The 19562-nt window shown below is 41.9% G+C and overlaps 4 protein-coding genes across 4 annotated transcripts; 2 read left to right on the forward strand and 2 right to left on the reverse strand.

Moving 5' to 3' along the window:
• Positions 1–3461: 3461 nt before the first annotated feature.
• Positions 3462–5871, reverse strand: LOC132527586 (histone H1.3). The gene has a single exon (XM_060163486.1). The coding sequence runs from the start codon at positions 5695–5697 to the stop codon at positions 5032–5034; it is 666 nt and encodes a 221-aa protein (XP_060019469.1). The 5' UTR covers positions 5698–5871; the 3' UTR covers positions 3462–5031.
• Positions 4354–4913, forward strand: LOC132527609 (histone H2A type 1-like). The gene has a single exon (XM_060163514.1). The coding sequence runs from the start codon at positions 4354–4356 to the stop codon at positions 4738–4740; it is 387 nt and encodes a 128-aa protein (XP_060019497.1). The 3' UTR covers positions 4741–4913.
• Positions 5872–10284: 4413 nt separating the features above from the next.
• Positions 10285–12530, forward strand: LOC132527625 (histone H4). Its single transcript, XM_060163529.1, has 2 exons — positions 10285–10834; positions 12103–12530. Exon 1 carries the CDS (start codon positions 10411–10413, stop codon positions 10720–10722), a length of 312 nt encoding a protein of 103 aa, XP_060019512.1. The 5' UTR covers positions 10285–10410; the 3' UTR covers positions 10723–10834; positions 12103–12530.
• Positions 12531–15662: 3132 nt separating this feature from the next.
• On the reverse strand, positions 15663–16374 carry LOC132527626 (histone H4). Its single transcript, XM_060163530.1, has one exon. The coding sequence runs from the start codon at positions 16204–16206 to the stop codon at positions 15895–15897; it is 312 nt and encodes a 103-aa protein (XP_060019513.1). The 5' UTR covers positions 16207–16374; the 3' UTR covers positions 15663–15894.
• Positions 16375–19562: the final 3188 nt, after the last annotated feature.

A 19562-nucleotide genomic window follows, 5' to 3' on the forward strand; every position in this document is an offset into this window, starting at 1 on the left:
ATAATTGATGCACAGCAATAAAATTATAACATTAACTTGGACAATTTTTAGCCTTTCTGTCCATCATCCAAACAATGATCTTGTTAAGACACATACACACACACACACACCACACACTTTTTTTTTAAATTTTAAAGGCATACATTGAAATGGTAGTGCTTAACATGAGATTTTTTTTTTAATGAATTTTGATTTTCTTGGGGAAATATCACAAATCTAAATCATGTCACATTTTATTTGTACCTGTTGGAAAATTAAGTTGTATAACCATTTCAGGCTTACCTGGTTGCCTATAAGTACATATAATTTAAAAACAAACAAGTATATAATCTCTGAATGACCAGTAGCTTTATTTTATAGAAGTGATAACTAAAAATCAAGATAATTCAGAAATGCCATTCTTTTTCCACATCCTACCTACCCCATATGTACACAGGTAAATACTGATATTTTTCATCTGAAGACTTTTATATTGCAAAGGTGTTTTTTTTTTCTTTCAGTAGCCCCAACACCTTGGATGGCATACCTCAGAAAGTAAGGGACCTAGTGCCTAAATCAAGCCATGAGGAGGGTCATAGAAGGGGCAGAGAGATTTATTACCCTTAGCTTTCCACAGAAAAACAGAAAATCACTGAATCTGATTATTATGGGGGTAATCCTACCCATCTGACAGGATTTTAAAGCTCAGTCAATTAAAAAACACCTAGAGTAGTGGGAAAACAAGATGAAGAAGACTAACGACCTAGGGTTTAGTTTAATGACAGAAAAGAATAGATGCATTATAATTTTTCCATTGATAATAATGGTACCCAATTATTAATATCATCAAAGCACATTATCAGAGAAACTAGATTTTTCTAATTAGGGGAATTTATTCATGGAGTTGGAACTTGAGATGAAATTGGAAAGATTCTCCCAGGTAGAAGAAGAGAAGGAATTGCAGATGAGTAATGTTGTCCAAAAAACAAACAACAACAAAAAGGAATAGAAAGGTAAATTTCAGTTATTAGTGCTGGTTAGTGTGAGCAGAAAGTATCATTATGAAAAAAGGCTATAAAGTTCTCACTTGAACCTAAGGCAAGAGTGATAATTTTTTGTTTTTTTTTTTTTTTTTGGTACACGGGCCTCTCACTGTTGTGGCCTCTCCCATTGCGGAGCACAGGCTCCGGACGCTCAGGCTCAGCGGCCATGGCTCACAGGCCCAGCTGCTCCGTGGCATGTGGGATCTTCCCGGGCCGGGGCACGAACCCACGCCCCCTGCATCGTCAGGCGGACTCTCAACAACTGCGCCACCAGGGAAGCCCAAGAGTGACAATTTTTATAAGACAGAATGACCAGAATTTAGGAATTAGGGGCTGGAGAACCTGTTAGGAAGAACCAATTAGGAAGAAACTGTTTAGGATACTGGTTAAGAAACAATGGAATCATCCAGGTATGAGAGGATAAGGAGAGAATGTGAGAGGGGAGAAACTGTCAGTTACTGAAACTTATTTAAACATCTACCTGATTTAGTGACTGAGTGACATGAGTAATCAAGGCCTCCACACAGTGGCATGAATTCCATCTGCCTCCTCCAGTTAAAAGGAGTCAGGCAATTACTAAGTAGAAGGGAGAAAGCAGTGACTTCAGCCTGGCCCCCAAAATTACTTTTGGCTTACACCTATGCCATAAGCATAAGTACCCTCCTGCAGCTAAGAAAATATGAACATGCCCTTCACACCTTCCATGATAAGACGTCCTTTTTTCTTTCTTTCTTTCTTTTTTTTTTTTTTTGGTATATTTTGGAGACAACTACTCACACAGGCTCCTGCTTGATATTTGCCATCTTTAAGTGTAGATCTGTTGAGTTTTTCTAAACCTGGGTTTTTGCCACTGTGATTGACAGACCACCTTTGTTTAGCAAAAGAACATCAGAAATGCAAGGATGAGTGTTTCAGGAGACCCTCCTAGGGTTGTGGTTTACTGATGAAATAAATACAGGGACTAGGAATGAGCTTCCTGATCCCTCATCATCCTGCTGCAGAATATCAAGACCATCCCGAGATGTTCATTTTAACCTGCTTTAACTGCAACAAAAATTTTGGGAGATGGAGAAAGAGTTAAACAAGTTCTGATTTCCTTGTAAATTAGAAACTGTCCCAAGGAAAGGAATATGAATATTAATTTACATAAACCAGTGTAAAACTAGAAGAGCATTGCTTGAATCGTGTTTAATCCCTTCTGGTGCATTCCAAAGGGATTGTGAATTGGATAGCTCATAAAGGGCCTAAAATAGAAATACATGAATGTTATTTTTTTCTGGATGAGCCTAAAAAGGAAATAGAGAACTCTACTCCTTTTCCAGTTGACATAATAGATGGGCAGCAGTGCTCAGAAAATGACACTAGGAATAAAGAAACTTGTGTTTGAGACCCAGGTCCATCATTTATTGACAAGGTGATTCTGGCCATTTCATCTTTCTAAGCCACAATTTTCTTAACTTTAAAACAAGTAGCTTAGGGAATTCCCTGGCAGTGCAGTGGTTAGGACTTTCACTGCCATGGACTGGGTTCAATCCCTGGTTGGGGAACTAAGATTCCACAAGCCACGCGGTGCAGTCTAATAATAATCAAGCAGCTTAGCTATACCTACTGCAAATGCTTTATAGTGAGGCAGGCATAGCAGTGGTTTGTAAAATGTAACGAACTACAGAGATACTATATAGTAACCACTCTTGCTGACTGTCACATTCCCACATAACACTTATTCCTCATCACTCATAATCAAAAGCCAAACTCTCTCATTCTGGGTATTAAAGACCTCACAGGTCTCTTCCCCCTTCCTTATCTTTCCCCCTTGATGCAATCTCTTATTTTCAAACAGATTCTTCTAAGTAACCATTTCACATCTTCCCATTTATCCAAATCGCCTTCTCAACCAAACCAGTCTTCTAAGAGGAGGGTTTTTTGGCCCTTTCTAGAAAGAAGAAAGTATGGAATACAGTTGTGATGGGGAAAAGATGAACTCCTGCTTAGAAAAGCTAGAAAGGTAATCACAGGCTACCTCCTTTTTTCTTTTAAAGAAAGTTTAAATAGTAAAGTTTAATAAACTATTAACCAGTAAGTTGTGTGTGTGTGTGTATGTGTAGCTGGGGGCGGGGGGTGGGGGCCGCTGGGTATGTTGTAAACAAAGAAATAAGATGAAGTCTTGCAACCATGAGGTGTTTGCCACTGAAGATCTGCTCAGGGACTGATGACTTGTTTTGTATAGTGGACTTATGGATAGTCTGGAGAAACCTGTAAACAAATATCTTCTCAATACAATGTTTTGAAATACTTAAAGCATACAGGATAAGAAAATTAGCCACATTAAAATACAGCTGTCAACATGTATTTCTTTTACGTAAAATGTGTTTCATTAGTCACATCAAATAACAAGGAACAACAGGTGGAATAACAAATGTCAGTTTCAAGGAATCAGAATGATGTAAATTTTATTTCAAGATATCTGCAATATCTTCAAAGTGATCCAAAAACATCTGTGATGGCCACTGTTGAAAAAGTCAGAGGCACTGCAAAATCCATTGTGATTAGCTGCCTACAGATACACTTGAAGGAAATGCTTAGCTGCATTTAGAGTTTGGTAAAATAAAGATGTAATTTTTCCCCATCCATGTTTACAACCCCCTAATGGTCTGCAGAACTCAGATTTTGGTCAAGATTTGCCAATAAAATCGAGTGGCCTTCCCCAGAAAATAACAACAAAAAAAACAGGGATGAAGGGGAAATGATGTAATATCAGGTCAACCCATCTTCCTAGAGCCATTTATTTTGCCCTGGTTACTCCAGCTCAAGGTGCTCTCTAAGCAATCTCGTTCCCTTTATCAACGGTTTTTACTTGTTTCTGCCTCCCTGTTTGCTGCCGATTCACCAAAACATATTACACCACCAACCCAGCTCCCTGGATCTTGTCAACATCTGAGGGGGAAAAAGATCTGGCAAAAAGGGTAAATTATAAACCGCCAGGGGTAGCTTACTTTTTTCTATCCCTTGGTGTCAGGGTGGTAGCAACAATTATGCAGATTTAGGCAGAATAACAATAGCATGAATACTCCCCCCAAATAGGACTACTTTCATCAAGCGGAAAAATCCAAGCTTTCCAACTGCTTCCAAGTATGTATCAATACAAGTCTTAATATCTCAGCCTCTAATTGGTGCAGTATTTTCTCCTGGAGCCCATACAAGTAACTCCAGAAGTGCGTTCTGATTGGTTAACTCTCTCAATAGCCTCTGCAAACCAATGGGAATGGAAATTTTAGAAACATCCAGAGACTATAATAACCCCCTCCTCAAGCTGCACTATTTCTTTCCTAACATGTCTGGACGAGGAAAAGAGGGCGGCAAAGCGCGAGCAAAGGCCAAGACCCGCTCCTCGCGGGGCGGGCTCCAGTTCCCCCTGGGCCGAGCCCACGGCCTGCTTCGCAAGGGTAACTATGCCGAGCGGGTCGGGGCCGGCGCGCCGGTGTACCTGACGGCGGTGCTGGAGTACCTGACGGCCGAGATCCTGGAGCTGGCGGGCAACGCGGCCCGCGACAAGAAGACGCGTATCATCCCGCGTCACCGGCAGCTGGCCATCCGCAACGAAGAGCTCAACAAGCTGCTGGGCAAAGTCACCGTCGTTCAGGGCGGCGTCCTGCCCAACATCCAGACCGTGGTGCTGCCCAAGAAGACCGAGAGCCACCACAGGGCCAAGGGCAAGTGAATCTGCCGCAAAGGCTCTTTTGAGAGCCACTAAACTCTCATTAGAGGACTGTGATCACAACATTTGGAGAGCTTTGAACGTGGCGGTGCGCGCGCACCCTGACGCATAGCCAATCACGTTAGGGCGGCAAGTTTAAAAAAATTGCTTAAGTTTAAAAAAGAATTTTACCTTATTACAAGGCTTGTTGGTTGCCTACGGAAACATACCCGGCTAAGCTCTTTTATCTGAAATTAGTGGGTGGCTCTGAAAAGAGCCTTTGAGATTTGCAAAGTAGGACGTCCCGCTACCGATTTACTTCTTCTTGGAGGCCGCCTTCTTAGCCTTTGTAGCCTTGGGTTTGGTAGCTTTAGGCTTGGCTGCCTTAGCTTTGGGGGCTTTGGCCTTGGCCGGACTCTTAGTCGCCTTCTTCGGCTTAGCTACCTTCGCCTTTTTCGGGCTCTTGGCCACCTTCTTGGCCCCAGCAGCCACCCCCGGTTTCTTGGTTTTCTTGGGGGTCTTCTTAGCGGCCTTCTTGGGGGTGGCCGCGCCCGTGGCCTTCTTGGGCTTCTTAGCTGCCCCAGCAGCCTTCTTGGGCTTGGCCGCGCCTGCCTTCTTAGCCTTGGGCTTGGTTTCCCCAGTGGCCGCCTTTTTGTTGAACTTGAAAGAACCTGAGGCGCCAGTGCCCTTGGTCTGCACCAGGGTGCCCTTGCTCACCAAGTTCTTAAGACCCAGCTTGATGCGGCTGTTGTTCTTCTCCACGTCATAACCAGCGACCGCCAGCGCTTTCTTCAGCGCGGCCAAGGACACGCCGCTGCGCTCCTTGGAGGCGGCGACAGCCTTGGTGATGAGCTCGGACACCGGGGGCCCGGACGCCTTGCGTTTTCCAGCAGCTGCGCCCGTTTTCTTCGTCTTCTTCTTAACAGGTGTTTTCTCTGTAGGTGCGGGAACAGCAGGAACAACTGGAGCAGTCTCCGACATTTTTCTGTTTAGCCAGGAAAGACAAAAAGTAAGCTTAAACTGTCAGAACGGCGTGTCCCGGGAACCGCCGGCTGGGGGTTTATATAGAGAGTCGCTGCATGATGATTGGTTGCCTTTTCCGTGCGCCGCGCTGCTACGAAGGGCTCCTCGGCTCTGCCGAATGGCTGTGTTTTTTGCCCCTTAAAAAAGAAGAAAAATATAAGAACTCTGGGCACGAAATAATTAGGGATTTTGGGGAAACTGATCCGAGACTCTTCAGGCTTCATTCCTGCCTTATTTGCTATACCTAGTTTCAAAGCCGGCCCCCTGAAACTTTCCTGATTCCCCCAACTCTCTTGGAAACTTCGGTCAAATTGAGACAACTTTCAGATTTTCCTTAAAATTACTAGTTCTCTCTGCTTCCTTTGCAAATCTTTCTTCCAGGGCATTGTCATACACATTGTTTTCTTTTCAACCTTATATAAATAACCTCATTTTTACTCAAATATACAAGGAAAATCGGTTTTTTCGCGGGAGCAATAGCACAGCTCTCCTGCAACTTGTTTGCTCTAAGCACTGGGAATTGGCACTGGGGTAGAAAATTCTACGTACAAGATGGATAACTATTTTTAAAAGGATAGATTTTTTTAAAAAAGTATTTGAGTGACCAGTGTGTAAACTGGGTTTGCTCCCAGTGTTTCGGTGATTTAAACATTTTTGGAAGGATGGGGTGTGAGGCTGCTCCATTTATTTTCTAGATAAACAGCTCCAAATAGAGTCACCAACCTGCTCTAAAATTAGTATAATAGATTTTTCTGACCTAGAATGGGCATTAGAGATCAATCACACCATCTACAAAGAAGAAAAGTGAATCATGAAGCAACAGATTGGCAGTTCTACATCATTTTACCAGCTCTGAGCTCAAGAACTCTGTAAGATCAAGTGGGTTAAAATTGTATATTGCCTAATGATATTCCGTCCATAAGATTTTCTTCCTCCATTATTTAGCACAGAATTATGTACATATTTCCTATATTTCAAAATGATACTTAAAATACAAATTTGATTTATCTTTTTTCAACATTGCAAATAGGGACACAGAGGACTAGAAAGTAAAAAAAATTCTCATTAAACTCACTTACTGAATCTTCATAAGTTTCCCTGGGATTTTTACTAACAAAATGTGAACTAGGCTATCATGACCTAAATTAATTGGCTGAATGTGTCCACTAAGGAGTTGAATAAATATTTCATAGCAAACATGACTGATTTACTACTCCATCTCTTTGTAACACAGAGAGCTAATGGAATTCGATAAATATTGGATAATTAAGAACAAAATTAATATCCACCAAATAATCAGATACTGAAATTAAACCTCATGTTTGTCAAAATAAATAAACAAAACTATTTTGGTGTTGTGTTTTTTTTTAAATAAATACCCCTACTTCCTAAAATCTATTTATTCTGGCCTACATTCAATAGTGACTTGAGAATTTTTTCATATAACTCCAAGACAGGATAATCAACTTAAAAGATGTCATCTCTTTGCACTGAACTAATTCCATAAAAATGACTTGGCTTGTTTTTAACTAGTCATTATTGGCTGGCACTGTCTGTAACTAAGTCTCTGGGACTTGAGACCATGTTATATACCAATTACAAATACAGTGTATAAAGAGGGAAGCTTATAGGATTGGATCTAGAACATTCCAATTTTCCCAGGGAAGGCATTTTACATTTGTCTGGAGGATGGGGCTACTTGTCATCCTCAGTATCATCACTGTCAATAGCAATAGTAACAAACATTATATAACGCCCTTTTCCTTTTCAGCCCAGAGCCTAACACTATCTAGACCTAAAGATAAAATTAAAATTCAGATTTTTAAACCTTTACTATTTTGATGATCATTGTAGTCATGATATCAGTTGTTGAATACTTGTTGGAATTGTTCCCTAAGTTGTATGTACTCAATTTAAGATAGGTGAAAAGTTCTTTCTACAGCAGATGCCACCATTTCTTTCTTGTGCAACTGTTACCGGTTCCCATGGCTATTTAGGTTCCAAATAAGTGAGAAGACATTGGGGCTCAGGGTCATCTGCTTAATTGTTTATAGGTAATCTCTGCCATTCCTGGAGGGCAATAATTGAGACTTGATTTCACCTGAAAAGTTCTGCCCTAGATGTGTATAGGAGGATGGAGCTGTACTGTGTGTAGGTACTGTTATCTCTTGAGATCCAGGTATTTATGCTCTAACTGTAGCATGGACAAGGTTCTTGAAAGCTGGATCACCCCAGGGGACTATAAAGTTGAAAAGTTTCACCTATTACTTGGTAGCCCACAAAAAAGTTATCTGTATTTCTTTTGAATCCTAAATCTGTATATATTCTAAAACCATTGACTTTCTGCTAGACTAAGATTTGAACTATTTTTACTTTATAGATGTAAAAAATAAATAAGAAAAACTAAAGTTAAACTAGTGATGGATGTCTCACAACTTCATGTTCTCTCAATTTTGGTGTCAAGCCCCCACTCACCATAGTAAATGACTGTGAAAGAGATAGGTAGGGCTCACCAGGGCAATCCACAGGGGCTGTACTTAAGTGTTCCAAAATTCAGTAAATTTCAAACATTTAAGGAGAAGAGTGACTATGTTGACTAAATATCAAAAAGGCCAAATTAAAAATAAGGGCTATAGAGCAAATAGAGCATTGTTTTACAATGTAATGTGTTCAGAAGAGTGATGAGAAATCACATCTATTTTAATTTCCTATCAGATGGTCTCACCTGAGGACACTCTACCACTTGAAACTCCCCTTCAAGCACAACTATATATCAATATTATTCATTTTATTTCCTAAAAAGGACACTACTACTCTCAAACTTCCACTTTCATTTTTACATATCCCTCTGTGTATCTGTAATATCTGGTACACGCAGAAGGTGACTAATTTCTATTATACCTCAAAAATACTCCAATCCTCATTTCCTGCAGCAAGCCTCATTCTCAGGTACCTACCACACTCTCTTTCCCAGTCTGGGCTAGAAGTTCTCCAGAAGTTCTCTATCACAATACAGCCCAATGCAACCTATTGCAATGATGGAAATGTTCCGTATCTGCACTGTAGAATAGACAACAACTACACTTGCCTGTGGTTATTGAGCACTTACTTAAAGGTAGAGTGACTGAAGAAATTAATTTTTAATTTTATTTAATTTTAATTAATTTAAATGGCATATGTGGCTAGTAGCTAATACAAATATAGGAAAGCACAGCTCTAAAACAATTCTTCTCAAACTTGAATGAGCAAAGCACTCACTTGAGGATCTTAAAAATGTCGTATCAGTTCAGTAGATTTGGGACTGGTCCTGAAATTCTGTATGTCTAACAAGCTCCCAGGTGATGCTAATGTTGCTGGGATATGACTGCTCCACCCATCACTACCAGGATGAATCTAGGAGGAAGGTGGGCTGATTACATGGCCCCTCACCCCGAGTTTACTTTTCTCTTTCTTCAGCTAGAGTTTGAGTTCTTTAAAAGAATGTGTGATTGTCTTTGTAAACCTGGTATTTGTACACCACTCTTGGCGTATAGTAGACCCTAAATTGTTGAATGAATAAATGCAATGAATCAATGATTCTTGTTCAGTGACTTTCTCAAAAAGGAGAGCAGGGGAGATCACAATGTCTAAATCCACAGGTAACTGCACCTGAACTAAATCTCAAAAAGTTTGTGACTCAAGGAAGTTAATAATCCTCTGACCGCTTATATGGTAAGCACCAGCAGAGAAGGCTTTTTTTTTTTTTTAAATCACCTCTGTAGTTACATAGAAGGCACTCAATGTGAATTTGTGGACTGTGAGTAATGTTGGCATTTGTCTATTAACCAATACTTATCTGTGTGTAGAACTTCAGTTACCCTTTTTACTTGGACAGTATTTCACTCTTTTGTTATTTTTTAAATATTCTGTTAATTTGCAAACTTATTCATCCTGATGTATCTTCAATGCTTTAATGACATAGCTCGGTGGTAGGTGGCAAGGACATAAGACCACAGAATCAGAAGACCTCAGTTCTACCCCCAACAATACCATTTAGTAGAACAGGAGTAGGTCTTCAATCCTGGGATTCTTCATCCTCACAATGTAAATAGTGCTTTATAAATTGGGGAGAAAAGAGCGGAAATTCAATTAATGTTGGCTCCCCTTACTAGACATCCCTCTTTACCAGGAATGCTGAAAAACGATGGTTATGTAAACGCTTCGCCAAACGGAAATGTTCAGGATCAGCCAAACTTAATAAGCATTACTAGAGTTTTTAAGAATACTTACATTTTTTTAAGTATCTTCATGTTTTCAAATTAATTTTATTCTGCTTTCTCTCCCTTTTGCAGACAAATGTGGCGGTACTGCCTACTTTTGTTAAATAATAAAAGTGGTGAGGAGACTTGTACAATATTAATTGAGAAAACCCACAGGCGCACGACTAGGGTCCACATAAACCAGCGACTCTGGACCCCAACCAGGAAACAGGAAACAGATACTGAGCCGCATTTCCCCGCCCCCTTCCCTGCTAGGCAATAGCAGACGGCCAGTGAGGAAGGGAAGAGGCGGGGGCAGAGGGCTCGTTCCCGCCCCCGCCGTTTCAGTTTTCTAATAGGTCCGTAAAACTGATATATAAGAGGCTGCAGCCCAGGGTTAAGCGGTGGAAGAGGTTAGGAGTCGCTGTTAGTCATGTCTGGTCGAGGCAAAGGTGGAAAGGGCCTGGGAAAGGGGGGCGCCAAGCGTCATCGTAAAGTTCTCCGTGACAACATCCAGGGCATCACCAAGCCTGCTATCCGCCGTCTCGCCCGGCGTGGTGGTGTGAAGCGTATTTCTGGCCTTATCTATGAGGAGACCCGCGGGGTGCTGAAGGTGTTCTTGGAGAATGTAATCCGCGACGCTGTCACCTACACCGAGCACGCCAAGCGCAAGACTGTCACCGCCATGGACGTGGTTTACGCGCTCAAACGCCAGGGACGCACTCTCTACGGCTTCGGCGGCTAAGTTTCATTGCGGTCTTCGGCTGTGAAGCTCTTGTTACTCACAAAAGGCCCTTCTCAGGGCCACCCACTTGGTCACAGGAAGGGCTGCTAACTAGCACAAAGGAGAAACAAAGGTAATATTTAATATTTTATATTGATACTGGGTGCCGATTTTAATTAAGGCAGTCGCTTATCTCTGTAGACCCCGGCTGTCGAGTTTTTTTGTTCTTTTTTCCGAGTTAGATACCATCTCAAGATGGCTGCTCTCAGACACGCCAAAAACAAAATCGTGTAGTGGAACTGCTGGAGTTTTTACTCAACAGAAGTGAATTGCATTTGACGTGGCATCAGTTTTCGAATTTCAACATGTTTGAGTTCATTTTACCCCGCAAAACATTAAAATTAACTTGTCCAGAATGTCCCAGTGACCCAGCACCTAGTGTCCTGAAGAGGGCACCTGAGGCCTTTAAGCAGCCTTCTTCCTACAGAAAACGTCGCAGATAGCTCTGGATAGATGGAGCCATAGGTAGTGAACTCAAATCGGGTGGAAGAGACATTGTAAAATTTTGTCTTATCTAGCGTACTCCTGAGGACGCGTTGGAACTCTTAACATGACTAAGAGGTCATCACTCTTAATGCTTTTTTTCCAAAACGTTGATAATGTGACCTTTCTTATGGCCATCCCACCTCTGACTGCATCCTTACCTCCATTTTCCCACCAGGCGGAAGAGGTGCTCTTCAGGCCTTCTCATGCTCATCCTGCCACCTGTGTTCTAAATCTTTCACTCCCAGAAGCTTTGTGTTTGTGTCAGTGAAAACACACCCTGGTGTGTGGGTGAACACACACCCAGGGACAGTTTCATTTCTGTCCCTGTTATCTTAAGATAGTTATTAATGGAGCCCACTTCCACTATCAATAACTTATTTGCACAATAGATTAGTTGGTCATCCTGATCTAATCATAGTGATATCCCAACTTAAAGTTTTATTCCTCTTTCTACTGGCTCTTTCCCATCTACATATAAATATGTGTCAGTGTCTCTCAGTTTAATCCATACCTCTGTCAATTACTAGATCCTTTCCATTTATCAAATCTCCAAGCCTTGGGTAATCTGGAGTCACTATCCTCATGTCTTTTCCTGATTATATGACTTCTTCACAAATCACTCACTAAATATATCCTTGGCATAGTTACCAGTGACCTTCGAATGGCCAAAACCATGCACATCTGACCCTGTTTATTACTCCTGCCTTCACAATCTTCTCACAGTGTTTTGTGGTACCTTTCTTCCTAACCCAGATCCCATTGTTCTCCATGATCCTTCTCAGTTTGCTTCTTTGGGTCCTATTCCTCTGTTCTGTGGTTCCACTCAATTAACAAACCCTTGTTCTCCATTATCAGTTCATAGATCCTCCTTGAGCCGTCTCTTCCAGAGTGTGCCGTAAATGGTGAGACCTCTTGGCACCCCGGAAATTGAATATCAGCTGAAATGGAGCAGAATATGCCGCCCCAAAATATGCCACTTTGGCATAAGGATTATTTTGAGCTAAGGCGCTTGAAAAACAGCTAATGAAAGAATGGGGCTGTGATCTCCCCTTTTCTTCCCGAAAGCAGATAATTATCCCATGTGAAACGTGCCATCCCTATACCAGGAGGAAATGAACATTCTTATCACCAGAAATGGGGAGTCCAGGATGAGAGAATCTATACAAACAGACCTTGTTAAAATAATCCTTATCTTCCTTTAGTCTCCCCATATATTTTAATTGCTATTTCACAATTACTACTCTTTGTTCAACCTAGTATATAAGCACTTAGGCTTAACTGCTTTTTGGGTCTTCATTTTCCTGTGAAGACTCCCATGTACATGTAAAAAGATTAAATAAAATTTGTGTGCTTTTCTCATGTTAACCTGTCTTATGTCAACTTAATTCTCAAGCCCAGCTAGAGACCCTAAAAGGGTAGAGGAAAGTTTTGTTTCTCCTATACAGCTTTCTAATCCCTACAGTGGCCTGACAGGTCTCTCTGCCTGCATTATTCCCAATCTACAATCAGTCCCTCCCACTGCAGAAATCTGAGTGAGTTGCAAATTTCATCATGCCGTGTAGGAAAAAAAAGAGAGAGAGAGAGAGAGAGAGATAAAGAAAGAAAGAGAGATTCTGAGGCTGGACAAGCCTAACACTTATTCCAGGCCTGATAGTGACACCAAGAGGGGCAGACAGCTATTGAGGAGCTCCCTGGAATAAAATGCTGCACTCCTACCCTCTCTCTCTCCGCCCCCTTCTCCTCCTCCCGCCTCTCCCTCTCCACCTCGCTGCCTTCTCCTTCTTTCTCCTTCCCCTTCCTCTTCCTCCCCTTCCCCTTCCTCTCCTTCTCCTTCTCCTTCTTCTTCTCCTTCTTCTTCACTTTGTGTCAGAGTTTGTGAAGAGTCTGGGATCTTACCCTACTTACAAGATAATAAGATAACCTGTAAGTCTTTCATGGCTGCTGGCAGTAGACACAACACTCCTAGGTCAGAGACAAGAGGCTTTATTACAGCACAGCACATCAAGCAGCAATTTTGCATTGGATCCCCTTGTCCATCAGGTCCCACAGGGGCGACCTGGAGGGGCCCAGATGGATACTGCACACACAGTGGGTTTGCATCACAGCCAGGGTACAGCTTGGGGGATTGAACTTGAGTGTACTAAGCAAATCCACTCTTTGTCTGGGGACAGCCACTATCCCATTCTTTAAGGTTCCTCAACTCTGATAAATGGCATTCTTGGCACAACCTCAGAGCCCGTGGCAGATTGCCTCTGCCAACGCTGGGTTCAAAGGCTACACAATAAGGGTGTAATTGTGTTTTGCCCCAAGTTAGTGTATCCTCCTTGAATATTCAGTCTATGCATTGATATATGAGTGACACCAGGAAAGAAGAAAGCTTAGTTCTAACTTCCAGTAATTTATAGCTTGGTTGAACCAGAAGGTTAAACAAAAACAATTAGAAAAAATAATAAAAGATAGACTATATTTAAGTAGGAACACTTATGGTCAGAAATTTCATTCTTAGAGCCCTTTGCGGGCAAGGAAACTATGAGGATATGAGGAAGAAGATCATATTGTAACCGGAAGTGGGGTCTGGCTGCTCGCTGCTCAGAAGCCAATAAAGAGGCAAGGTTGGTGGAAAGGAAAGTTTGCTTTATTTTGGATGCCAGCAACTGGGGTGGGGGAGGGGGAGGGCGAACGCCTGTCCAAAGGCTGACTCTCCCCCACTGCCAATCAGTGGGCAAGAGCTTTTCCAGGCTGAGGGAGGGCGCTACATGCAGAAACAGTCCAGTCAGCTCTCACAGTCATCTTGAAATTGGTCATGTGGTGGTCTGACCAGCATCATCTTGATTATTAAGTACAGTTAGTCTTTACTTCCAGGGTCGGTTTGTTCCCACTTCTTTGAGGCCATTTCTCGGATTTGTGGCATCTTATGTCATGGCTGCAGTCTGGTCATCATGTAGTTAACTTCTTCCACCTGGCGGGGTTTCAGTACCTACAAGGCAGCTCACAGGATGTGGCTCAGAACATTAACTATAGCCCTTGAGGAGGAACTAAAGGTCCTTGACTATGCTTAAGGACTAAACTATTATTATTTGGTCTTCTTTGACAGTTTTCCTTTGTTTCTGTATTTTCTCACTTCTCTGATTAAATTTATTCTTTGGCTAAAGCCTTTACACAGACAAAAGTCAGACTGAGAACATGGGGGCATAGACCATACTGTCCTGCTCCATTTCAGTATGACAGCCGGGCCCAGAAGGAGTAGCAGGTATTTGGCTGAGGAAAGAGCAGGGAAGAGTGAGGGGAGAGGAGGCAGGTGTAAGGGGGATTCACTATGTTATTGAAGAGTGCTCAGTTCTGCGAAGGACTGAGTATACGTTAAGTTACATCTAAGTATACGTTAGACTCAGAGACTAGAGATAAACGTGTGCTGAACACAGAGAGGATGGGATTGAAGGACCAAGTGGGAACCACACATTCACGAGGCACATAAAATTCTCAGCATCTATGAGGCATCTCATACTTGATATCTTTAGTCAGCCACCCACTTGACCTCTGCCCATAGGATGCAGATAAAACCCATTGGTGAGTGACAACTATAGACCAAGCAAATATACCCCTAGATCTGTTTAATAGAGCAACTGTGTGTGATTGGCCCAGCTACCTTCCACCTGCTCAGTCCTCTTGTTCAACTTAACTCTGGTCCTCAGAGGCCCATCATCAGGAAGGAAGGCTGATGTGGCAGAGAGCAAAGGAGATTATATGAACGTTGTGTAAATAACAGGATTCATCTAGCGAGGACCTTCCACTTGCTTGTCTTATCCTAAGTATGCTGTGCTGTCCATCTATTTCCCCATGCTTTTTGCAACATGGTTTAAATTGATTAAAATTTCTAAGCATTTTAATTTGGTCTGTGACCCTTTCTGCTCTGTGACCTCTGGGAAAGTTGCCTGGTAGTGTGCTTGGAGGTGAAGGGTGGCAGAATATGCCACCCTAAAATATGCCACTTTAGCTTGAGTTATTTTGAGCTAAAGGCACTTGAAAAACAGCAGGTGCAAAAGAGCACTCTGACCTCCTATTTTCCTTCTGAAAACAGGAAATCAAACTCCCATATGGAAGATTCCCTCCCTGTACCAGGAAGAAAATAGCATTCTTATCACCAGATAGGAAGCTTAAAACAGAGAGAACTCTGCATTGTTAAACTAGCCTTTATCTTCCTAGTTCCTTTTCTACCATTAACTATCCTAGCCCAAACTCCTTTGTCTTGTCACATTTTCATAATTTAATTTAGTATATAAGCCATGTAAGAGTTGTACTCTAGTGTCTGTGGACACTCCAAATATTTATTTCTACTCAAAGAACCCATGACCCTTTACTTACCAGCTGCGTGGCCACATTTAGCCACTAGCCACCTGTTGGTCCTCAGTTAATCTATACATCAGGAACAGCGATAGTAACACCTCCAGCATTGTGTAAACACCTTAGGGACTGAAGACCGAACTATGTCTAAACAACATTTTAGTGCTTCACTTCTCCCATCTGTACCAAACTACCCTACAGACCACGAAATGGTAAGTGTGAGCTCTTCCATAGAAGAGGTAGGTGGCCCTGAAAAGGGCCTTTACCTTTGCTATAGAAAACAGAAAAACCTTACAAAGTTCAATCTTAGCCGCCGAAGCCATAGAGAGTGCGTCCCTGGCGCTTGAGCGCATAGACTACGTCCATGGCGGTGACAGTCTTGCGCTTGGCGTGCTCGGTGTAGGTGACAGCATCCCGTATTACGTTTTCCAGGAACACCTTCAGCACCCCGCGGGTCTCCTCATAGATGAGGCCGGAAATGCGCTTCACACCGCCACGCCGGGCCAGACGGCGAATGGCAGGCTTGGTGATGCCCTGGATGTTATCACGCAGGACCTTGCGGTGACGCTTAGCGCCCCCTTTTCCCAGGCCTTTCCCGCCCTTGCCCCGACCAGACATAACTGAGAAAAACTAAGTACGCCGACTGAGTCTAACGCTAGCAAACTGCAGCCCCTTATGTAGCGATTGTGCGGACCTTTGTGAAAACTGCAAGACCAGAAAGGCGGGAAACCGTACTGAGTCCCCGCCCCTTGCTTCTAAGACCTGAAATGAACAAGGGCTAGGGCGTTTTACTGGTATTCAGAAAATAAGAATCTTTAAACAGAAGCATCAAACGTATACACAAAGGGAATTGCCTCGTTTAAGTATGTTTGTATGTGTTTAAAGATTTATCCGTTCCATATATTCTTGGATCTTTGCCACTGGCCTTTAAGCCCAAATTCCCAAAACAAAGTAATTTATAAATACATTGACAAGTAACCACGCCAGGCTTTGGGTTTGGAATCCATAAGCAAGCTGCTCTCAAACTATTATTGGGCATGTTTATTAATCTATCTGAGACTCAGTGGCCTTATCCATAAAATAGGATCAATACTATTGATAATGGAGTTATTGTAAACAAAATAGCATCTAGTTCGTGAACAATAAATTTCTATCGCCCTGGACTTTGTTCTTAAAAACAAAGTATTTATAATACAGACAGGCCTAAGGCACATGGAAAGATTTCAAAACATTTCTAATATAACACCAGTTTGTACAGTGTGCTTTCACTTATACAGATTAAGCATATAAATTTGAACAATGAAGGACTGCAGAGGAAAAGAATGTAAATTGTCAGGGGCTAATAATACCCTGTTCTTATATAGAGGACAGAGGGTGGAGGGGTGATTGTCCTTTACTGTGGTTGGTGCATGGAATTCATGCAAAGCTATCATAAATGCCAATGTTAGGCAAAGAGATTTTATGCAAGTGTCAGAAGTAAAAATGTGATCTTTCCTAGATTATTATATTAGTTAAAAAGAATTGTCGAGCACTATGATTTAAATGATGTCCTTGGAATAAATAGAATGTTCAAAATAAGAGATTATTTTTACTTCACACTATGATATACCAAGCACACTGTCCTAAGAGCTGAGCAGTAGCTCAACCAATTACCCCATCAGTAAATTTGAGATTACAAATATCAAATTTGAAAACTCAATTTACTTTTGAGGTAGTGACAGCAATAGCTAAAAAATCACACACAAACATAAACGAACCAAACTGCTGTTCAATGGACATGTCATCACTAGAACAGCCAGAAGAAAGGAAAACACTGCTATTTATGCAAAAACAAACCAAAACACATCAAAATTTGTTAAACAAGCCTTGGAATCCAAAGCAATACACAGTAGCAACTGATAAAGAAAGATCACAGCTTTTTTTACATTGTTATTTTGAAATAACTAAATTCACAAAAGTTGCTCCAATAGTACCTAGAGTTCCTCGAACGCAGTTTCCCCTAATGGTGAAATCTTATTATCTTATAATATCAAAGCCAGGTAATTGACATCGGCAAAGTACTTTTAATTAGCCTACAGGCCTTACTCAGCTCTCACCAATTTTTCCATGCACCCATTTGTGTGTGTGTGTGTGTGTGTGTGTAGCCCTGTGCAATTTTATGTGTCACTACCATCTCAACGCTGACACAAAACTGTTCCATCATCACCAACGAACTCTTTAATGTAACACTTTTGTATTCACATCCACTCACTTCTCCCCTGTCCTGGGGCAATCACTAATCTGTTGTCCACCTCTAGAATTGCCATTTTGGGAATGTTATATACATGGAATAATACAAAATGCAACATTTTGAGACTGGCTTTTTTCACTAAGCATTACCCATCTAGGTAGTTGCATGTATCAATGGCCTCCCTTTTTATTGCTGAGTAGGATTGCATTGCATTGTGTATGAGAATTTATTTAACCATTCACCAGTTGAAAGATATTAAGTTGTTTCTAATTTATAAATAAAGCTGTTATGGACTTTCATGCAGAGGATTTTTGTTGTTTCTCCCCAGCTGCCCCCCCACCCCCAGTTTTGGTTTGTTTTTTGTATTTCCTGCTTTCCACCTGAAAATTACATTTTTTAAAATGGCAGAAGTTCTGCGATGATGACTGGGAGCCTAATAAGCCTTTCAATAGTCACACAGAAATCACATTGCATTGCCATTAACACTTGCAGTTTTGCTTCAAGGTTCAAAAACATTGCACTGAGCTATCCCCACTGTTTCTGAAGGTGACTTCTGGTTTCTGTAGCTGAGGATTTGCTCCAGTAACAGTCTGCAACGTTTGTTAAATAAACTGTTGGTGTCCAGTGTCTTTGGTTCCTGCCGTGGGACGTGTGTTCTCACTTTTCTGCAGAGCTATTCACTTAGCTCCTGGAGAGCCTCCAGTGTTGCCTAATCCCCCCCGACCGGGAGTAAACCCAGGAATAAGGCTGGGCGTTCCCACTGCCAACATCTGTAAAACCTGACTGAATCCACAAACCTGGCATTGCTCTAGGGTTTGTCCTAGGATTCTGCATTTGTTAGAGGAAAGTTGGGAGCTGTTGTCTCATTGGCTCTTTGAGGATGAATAATAGGTGATTATGGCAAAGCCTAAGTTCTGCCTTAGTGACTATATTATGTTTCTCATGCAGGGTGCAGACACATTCTGCACAATCTGAATTTTCAGTTATATGCTGCAACAACCTATGAATTCCTGATGTGCTGAACATACTTATTAGTTCAGGCCCCAGATTTGGTGCACTAGTGCTATGCCCAACTGTATCACTGACAGCACTGCTGCCCACTCTGCCGGTGGTGCTGCTGGAAGTTGAACTCTGGAAATCCCATGGAACCCATGTTTTGGGTACCAGGTCTCTATTTTCAGTACAGAAAGTATGACGACCTTTACCAGAGGATGTATTGCTCAGCACAGAAGCAAATAAGTTAACACCAAACTGCTCTCCAGTAGTACTCAGCCTGGGTCCTTGAATATGTTCATGTTCATGTGCACACACGTGTATGTGTGTGCATGCCACATAAAGCATGCCTAGGATGCTTTCCAGGTTGCTCAAGGACCCACCCTTTTTCTCATACCTGACGTCATCCCTGGACTTCTTGTATCAGGGAGAGGGAAATTTGAATTATTTTGCCTGGTCTAATAATTAAATTGACATAGATTAACGGAGGAAAAAAACAATTTGTACGCACAGAGGTCATTCAGAAATGAGACCACCGAAGTAACCAAAGCAGGCTATACACACACACACACACACACACACACACACACACACACACACACACACACACATGGCTTGTACTTGGGGTAGCAGACAAATGAAGTTTGCTTATACAGCTTTCTTAGTGTTGAATTCCCAAATTCTATTAAGGATACTTTCTATTCTCATACTGGGATAAGGATATCTTCACATGGGAGGTTTATTTCTCTTT

This window comes from Lagenorhynchus albirostris, chromosome 10 (genome assembly GCF_949774975.1).
Source record: "Lagenorhynchus albirostris chromosome 10, mLagAlb1.1, whole genome shotgun sequence".
Lineage (NCBI taxonomy): Eukaryota > Metazoa > Chordata > Mammalia > Artiodactyla > Delphinidae > Lagenorhynchus > Lagenorhynchus albirostris.